The sequence below is a fragment of the Aotus nancymaae genome, unplaced genomic scaffold (genome assembly GCF_030222135.1).
Source record: "Aotus nancymaae isolate 86718 unplaced genomic scaffold, 86718_ANA_hifiasm-v0.15.2.pri h1tg000058l, whole genome shotgun sequence".
Classification (NCBI taxonomy): domain Eukaryota; kingdom Metazoa; phylum Chordata; class Mammalia; order Primates; family Aotidae; genus Aotus; species Aotus nancymaae.
Window position 1 is genome coordinate 27,929,640 of NW_026988472.1, and position 7,912 is coordinate 27,937,551.

Consider the following 7,912-nt stretch of genomic DNA (forward strand, 5'->3'; position numbering starts at 1 on the left):
GACGACAAGACTGGGGTTGGGGGAGCAAGAATCTCTTTAAAATGGCAATCGTTTGTAGTCCCCTAGGTTGGAATCCTGCGGTTCATCATCTGTTGCCATTTGCAACACAAACAAAATCTTCAGAATAAATTTAGCCTTGAATATAACTGATGAGTCATAAAGCTTTCTTCCACTTCCAGGACCTTAGCATTTTCTGCCAGCGCCCTTGGTTTTTATTCTTCTGGGATGACTTCATTTTGCTTTTGTTTCCTTTTTTCTTGGTTCCTGCGCTCTTTCTTTCCCATTTTAGTGAACATTTTTTGAGCACTTACTGTGTGCCAAGCATTGTTCTCAGCACTTGCCATCTTTTTCATTATGTCATCTTCATGACAAACCTATGAGGTGGGTACTCTTATTAACCCCGTTTTACAGATAAGGAGACTGAGTTAATGGGAGAGTAAGCATTGTGTCCCAGGTGCCAGAGCCAGGATTTGGATCCAGGCAGTCTGGCTCCAGACTCACACTCTTAACTCTCATTCGAAAGGCTTACATCATCTCAGCTTACCCTTCAGAAGATGATCTTTTTTATTTGGTATTTGAAGCCACACAGAATAACAAATTAGATTTAAAATATTAAATAATGGAGTCTTGAGAGTGTTTTTTTAATGCCTATTTATGGGTTGAAAGGGATAGAGTGCAGCATTATCACTGAATGTGGTTTGAGGTTTTACAGTGAAAGATGCTTCCTACTCCTATTCCACCAAGAATATTGTCTGACTATTGAATTACCTAATTAAGTGACTATTGGATGACAAAGTGTTGACTGACAGCCCAAGTAAAACAAGATTGTCTTTACCAGTAGTTTAATCTGAAGGAGGAGAGAAGGAAAGCTCTCCCATGGGATGGCAGTGTTCTGGGAGACAGGTTGGATGGGTGGAGAGTCCTTCTTATATGAGAAGATTCTAGATTCCTTAGCAACAGGATGGACTATAGTGGCCACTGATTCATTTAAACATAGGAGTCATAATGAAAACTCTGCCGACATCGTGCCATACCAGTCTAATCAATGTAATGATCCTTCAGTGTGTCTGTGCCAGTGCTTCCTTCCAAGGCTTTGGGCAGTGGGGTCCCAGGGAGGGAATGGTAGGCTGGGAGGATAAATTGAGGAAACCTGACTTGGTGAAGCATTGAATGCTCCTGACGATTTGCCTGGTTCATGTCCTTCGTATGTGCGACTTCTTGGGTTCATTCTTATGGTAAGTGCCCCTTAAAACTTAATTATTTTAACAACTTTTTGTAGAAAATTGCTCCATAATTTTGACCACCTTAAACTAAATGTTTCACTCACAAATGAATTTTAGAAAAGGCTAGCATATGTAATTGAAGTCATATAGGCATTTGCAGACATGACTACCTGAGGTGTATTGTAGTCAGATAAGATTCCAGAAGCCAAAGAATCAAAACAATAATGACTCTTTTAATGCTATGAAAATACCCCAAATGTACAGTAGAGCGTATTTTTTTCCAGAAATTATAGAGAAGAAAAGACAAGCAAATTTCACTGTAGTATTCTGGCTTTGCTTTGGCCAATTGAATGTGAACAATTTATTTGGGAATTGTAATTTTGAAAAATAGAGCACCAGATTGCTATTGAGGTCTTGGATCTTTGCCAGAAAGTCTCAATTCCAATTGCTGTGGAAAACAATTCCCTCAGGCAGTGGTGGCATGTGAGACTAAATGTGTTGCAGTTAGCACCAACTTGGAAAAACATACAACTGCCCTCATGTTCAAGGCATAGTGCCTTTGTGTTCAATAATCCTTGCTTAAGAATGGATTAAATTAATACTTTCTATAGACATCGTTTTCTGTCACCTTGTGCCTGAAGGTGATTGCAAATGCCTGAGTCCTGGCTGCTTTTCAGTACCTCTCATACTTTATAGTATGAGATTGTAATTTTGACTTTAGAAATACCTGTCAGGTAAAATTAATAACCTCACTAATGCTCTGCCTTACACACATGGATAATAGAACTAGAATACAAATCTACTTTCTATATTCATGTCACAGTGCAGCCTTACCCCCCACCAATGGATTAAAATATGATTTTTGGGGGCAGTATTTTGTCAAAGAGATCGACCTCTTTTTTCTGGATCTAATGCAAAACTCCATGAAAAAAATAGAATTATTATTCTGGTAGAGCAGGTATTTGTAAAGGAAGTAACCAAAGGCGTAATGTAGATGATGATGTGACTCTGAAAGTTCTTCATTTTTATAGCACAAAGATGGCCACAAGGTCATTTGTGAAAATGCAGCCATTTAAACCGTTAAAGGCCACCCAACGTTTTGTGGGAGTGAGCATGGCACATTAAGAATAATGAACCCCTTGCCTGTAATCCCAGCACTTTGGGAGGCCGAGGCGGGCGGATCACAAGGTCAAGAGATGGAGACCATCCTGGCCAACATGGTGAAACCCCGTCTCTACTAAAAATACAAAGAAAAATTAGCCGGGTGTGGTGGCACACGCCTGTGGTCTCAGCTACTCGGGAGGCTGAGGCGAAGAATCGCTTGAACCCGGGAGGCGGAGGTTGCAGTGAGCCGAGGTTGCGCCACTACACTCCAGCCTGGCGACAGAGCAAGACTCCGTCTCAAAAAAAAAAAAAAAAAAAAAGAATAATGAACCCCTGTTTTCCCTGGCTAATTTTTACATGGCAGATACCCCTAGAACTTAACGCCTCTTGAGAGACTCAAGAATTTTCCTTCCAGGTAGTAATTGAACACCATTTCAAGAAACAGAAGCACCACTTGGCTATATAATCTATAAATGCATTTACTTATCACATCTTGAATTGCCATCTACATCCCCTAGAACACAGCCTAAAAAGACACTTTTTGATTATCAATAAGCTGACAAGAAAAATGAGTTTTCCCCCCTTTTTTATGTTTTGTAATACATGTTCTAGCTACTAGGTGAACTATATATAGTCACATGTGGGTCATAAAAAATAGTTTGAACTACATTCAGGTATCAGGTTGTAAAGGTCTTGGGCTTTCTTTTTACTGATTCTGTTAATAACCATCAAGATTGCTAGTAAATAAAAATTTGCACTTAGTCCATCTATTTTCAATTTATGCATGAATAATTAATGCAGATTTCCCAGGGATGCTGGACAGTCAAAAATAGATACGAGGGAAGCCCTCCAACTTGGTAGCAGCAGTTATATTTGTCCTCTGAGCTCTAAGGAACAGCAGAGGCCCCGCTGTGTCTTCCTGTGGTTTCTATGGGACAGAAAGCCAAAAATGATTTCAGTTCTTCACTGAGGGCTGCCAAACAATTGGCCCACTTTATGAATAGTGCATATGCTTTGTTAAAAGAAGTTTTTATACTTGCAGTCTCAACCAAATCCAAAGTGATTTTCTAAAATATAATGAATTCTCAACAAAAGTATTTGTACTAATAAAGCTCAAAAAGCTATACAAACTTGGTCAGCTTAATAGAAATGCGTGAATGACATTAAACAACTTTTAGTAAGTCTTAAGGTGATCTGGTGCCATCACTGTTTAAGTGCCTGCCCATGAATCCTCTTCAGATCCTCCCATATTTTGTAGAGAAGATATCTCTCTTGAAATAAATACTATAACAGAATACTCTCCCTAGTCTATCTTTTTTATTGGGATTTTAATAATTATTATGGGAATCTGTAAAGTTGATACATGGCAAAGTAGTAATTGCCTAGAACAGCATTTCAGTTCCAAAGGCAGTACTTGAATAGTGGAAGGATTTACCAATGTGCAGTAATTAAAATTAGCCATATAAAAATATGGAACATAGATGAAAAGGCAAGCCATGAAGTGTGTCTCAGATTATCTTACTCCAAATCTGAATTTTGCTACAAAGTACCCAGGGATATTGTGCTGTTCTTTTTTCTCCATTCTGGGAGATGCCTTCTAGGTCATGCTGCATTATTACTAAAAGGCTATTCTGATAGTTAACCCTCATTTAGGAGGAGATCTCAGATGGATTCACAGAGCACCCAAATGCATACAATACACGTGGGTCACATTATAATTAGGCTGCAGAGTAATTTGGAATGGAAAGTAATTTTTATTGAGGTTTCCTAATTCAAATGTCAACAGTGCATCAAAAGGTCAATTTAAGAGTTTGATTTTCAACCCAAGTAAAAGCAGAGAGAAAATAGCCACCTCCACCACAGCCTCAGAAGCAAGCTAACCGCTTGAAACAGCTTTGAAATGAACATTTCATGTGGTGGTGATGGTGGCAGTGATAATGGTGACGGTGGTGATGGTAGTGGTAGTTGTGAGGGTGATGGAGGGGGTGATGGTGGTGATAGTTCTAGTGATGGTGGTTTGTTAGTACAAGTAGACTGTAAGTAATCATCACTCATAGCCAGGGTGGAAAAGATGTGTCCCATCATGGAATATGCCTGTTCTGAGAGAAATCTTGTGCTTATCTATGGAATTCTTTTGATATATATTTACATTGGGAACGTGAGTGTAGCTTGACATTTTTCCATTTAAACACCAGTAGCCTGATCCACCATTAAGCTGATACTAACAATGTGTAATGGCTTCATTAACAAGGCTTTGCTTCTTCCTGGAAACTGGTGAAAATCAAACCTTGTTGTGTATACCTTCGATGCAGCTTTTGTGTTGTCTTCACCCAGAAATGGGGAATGATTTCCCAAATGGCAAAGAAGCAGAGTGATGCTATCTGCACCTTTTGTAAAGTCTTTCTTTCTCTTTGTTTTCCAGGACACAATGTAGGAAGCCTTTTCCACATGGCGGACGATTTGGGCAGAGCGATGGAGTCCTTAGTATCAGTCATGACAGATGAAGAAGGAGCAGAGTAAATGTTTTACAAGTCCTGATTCCCGCATGGTTTTTATAATATTCATACAACAAAGAGGATTAGACAGTAAGAGTTTACAAGAAATAAATCTATATTTTTGTGAAGGGTAGTGGTACTATACTGTAGATTTCAGTAGTTTCTAAGTCTGTTATTGTTTTGTTAACAATGGCAGGTTTTACACGTCTATGCAATTGTACAAAAAAGTTATAAGAAAACTACATGTAAAATCTTGATAGCTAAATAACTTGCCATTTCTTTATATGGAACGCATTTTGGGTTGTTTAAAAATTTGTAACAGTTATAAAGAAAGATTGTAAACTAAAGTGTGCTTTATAAAAAAGTTGTTTATAAAAACCCCTAAAAACACACACACACACACACACACACACACACACAACTTTGAGGCAGCGCATTGTTTTGCATCCTTTTGGCGTGATACCCATATGAAATTCATGGCTTTTTCTTTTTTTTGCATATCAAAGATAGGACTTCCTCTAACACCACCAAATGACTACTTCACACTGCCCATTTGGGAATTGTCAACTGAGTGGGGCTGGCTGTGATTTTTCATTTTATGTATCTATATGTCTATAAGTATATCAATACTATAGTTATATAGATATGAATTTCTATAGACTTTTTCCATTTTTGTAATGTTCCTGTCCTTCCTAATACAAATTGCTTCTAGTCATCCAGGCTTACCTGCTTGGTCTAGAATGGATTTTCCCTGGAGCCTGAAGCCAGGAGGAAACTACAGCACTGAAACATTGACTACAGCTCCAGATGTTTCTCATTTTAAACTTTCCACTTTCCACTGATAACTGGAGCACTGAATTTTTTTAAAAGGAACATATGAATGAATACACAGGACTTCTTATTATATCAGAGTAATCTGTTGGTTGATCTATTCAGCTTCCTGCTGCTGGCAATGCCACGATTTAGATTTAATGATGCTTCAGTGGAAATCATAAGGTATTTGGACCTTCTGAGCATCAGAAGGTATTTTTAACTCCCAAGCAGTAGTAGGACGATGATAGGGCTGGAGGGCTGTGGATTCCCAGCCCATCCCTGTGAAGGAGCAGGCCACTCTTGAAGTGAAGGATTGGATTGTTCATAACACATAAAGTTCTCTACACTTACAACTAAATTATGATGCCCTCTTCTCACAGTCAAAAGGAAGTGGGTGGTTTTGTTTTTGTTGCTGTTTTTTTTTTTTTCCAATTTATTTTCACATCGTGATGAGTTTTTAAATGCTGCAAGACATAATTTAAAATAAACTTTGGGAAAAGTTGTAAGACATCACATTTGTAATACTGACAAGTATCAACCCAGAAGCCCATGAACTGTGTTTCCCTCCTTTGCATTTCTCTGCAAGTAATTCCACACAGTTTTGTAAGTAAGAAGGCAAATCGATTCAAATGTTAGAAAAGTAAAAGCTACTCCAAACCCTTCCTGGTAGATTAGACAGGATAAATATATAAGCAAACAAAAATTGTTCAAAAAGGAGAAAAGCTCAAGAGGAAAAGCTAAGGACTGGTAGGAAAAAGCTTTACTCTTTCATGCCATTTTCTTCCTCTTTGATTTTTAAATCACTCATTCAGTAGAAATCACCACGTGACCTATAATTTTGCAAATCTGTTACCTCTGACATCAAGTGTAATTAACTTTTGGAGAGTGGGTTTTGTCCATTATTTTATTAATAATAATTAACATCAAACACGGCTTCTCATGCTATTTCTACCTCACTTTGGTTTTGGGGTGTTCCTGATAATTGTGCACACCTGAGTTCACAGCTTCACCACTTGTCTATTACGTGAACATTTTTCTCCATTTTCTTCTTCCTTTTAATTTTCAGAAGAAAACCCAAAGCTCTAAGGTAACAAATTACATGAAGATTTGGTTTTTCTCTTGCATTTTTCTCTTTTGTGTGACACTGGACCTTTTCTTTACCCAAGGATTTTTAAACTCCGATTTAAAACAAGGGGTTACTTTACATCCTACTAAGAAGTTTAAGTTTCATTCTAAAATCAGAGGTAAATAGAGTGCATAATTTTGTTTTAATCTTTTTGTTTTTTCTTTTAGACATTAGTTCTGGAGTGAGTCTGTCATAATATTTGAATAAAAATTGAGAGCTTTATTGCTGCATTTTAAGCATAATTTGGACATTATTTCGTGTTGTGTTCTTTATAACCACCAAGTATTAAACAGTAAATCATAATCAATGTAACTGAAGCATAAACATCACATGGCATGTTTTGTCATTGTTTTCAGGTACTGAGTTGTTACTTGAGTATCATTATATATTGTGTTTTAACACCAACACTGTAACATTTACTAATTATTTTTTTAAACTTCAGTCTTACTGCATTTTCACAACATATCAGACTTCACCAAATATATGCCTTACTATTGTATTATAGTACTGCTTTACTGTGTATCTCAATAAAGCACGCAGTTATGTTACAAAAAAGTGTCGATTGGACTGCAGTACTTTGTTTTTAACTTATTTACCTTTTAAATAGGTAATACATTCATATGATTGAAAAACTATAATCTAGAAAACCAGTGAGAAGACTCCCAACGCCCCCATATCCTCATTGCCCTATGAGTAGAGATTCTTAATTTCTTAGTCTTCCAAAGTGTCTTTATTATCATATAAGCAATTAAAATATATGTTTCCATTTTTTTCTTTTATTTCACAGCATATAGCTTTCTCTGCACCTAGTTATGCACCTTGCTTATTTAAACTTAAATATGGACTCAAGAAACCTTTTCATTTAAATATACAAAATGCTTTCTCCTTTTTTATAGCTGTATAATATTTCATTATGTGTTCATAGGGTATTTTATTTAAGCAGTTCCCTTTGGTGGGGTATGCAGTTTGTTTTCAGTCTTTTGCTATAACAAACAATATTGTACATTTCTCATTACATCATTTCATTTGTGCACAAATGAATCTGTGGGATACTTCTAGAAGTAAGATTGCTGGGTCAAAGGGGGTAAGCATTTGTAGCTTGCTAGATACATTTTGTGCAGTGATAGTCATAGTGTTAGGTTTTTGTTTTA

The 7,912-nt window shown here is 37.0% G+C and overlaps 1 protein-coding gene across 16 annotated transcripts in view; it reads left to right on the plus strand.

Annotated features, from left to right (window-relative positions):
- The window catches only part of DMD (dystrophin), a 2,277,745-nt gene extending 2,270,429 nt beyond the window's left edge, over positions 1 to 7,316 (plus strand). For 10 of the 16 annotated variants that reach the window (XM_064364425.1, XM_064364424.1, XM_064364427.1 and 7 more), the window contains one exon: positions 4,750 to 7,316. In XM_064364425.1, coding sequence (XP_064220495.1) covers positions 4,750 to 4,847 — 98 coding nt within the window. In that variant the 3' untranslated portion in view covers positions 4,848 to 7,316. The remainder of the gene's footprint in view (positions 1 to 4,749) is intronic. The other 6 variants (XM_064364428.1, XM_064364430.1, XM_064364433.1 and 3 more) reach the window with 1 other exon arrangement.
- The last annotated feature ends 596 nt before the right edge of the window (positions 7,317 to 7,912 follow it).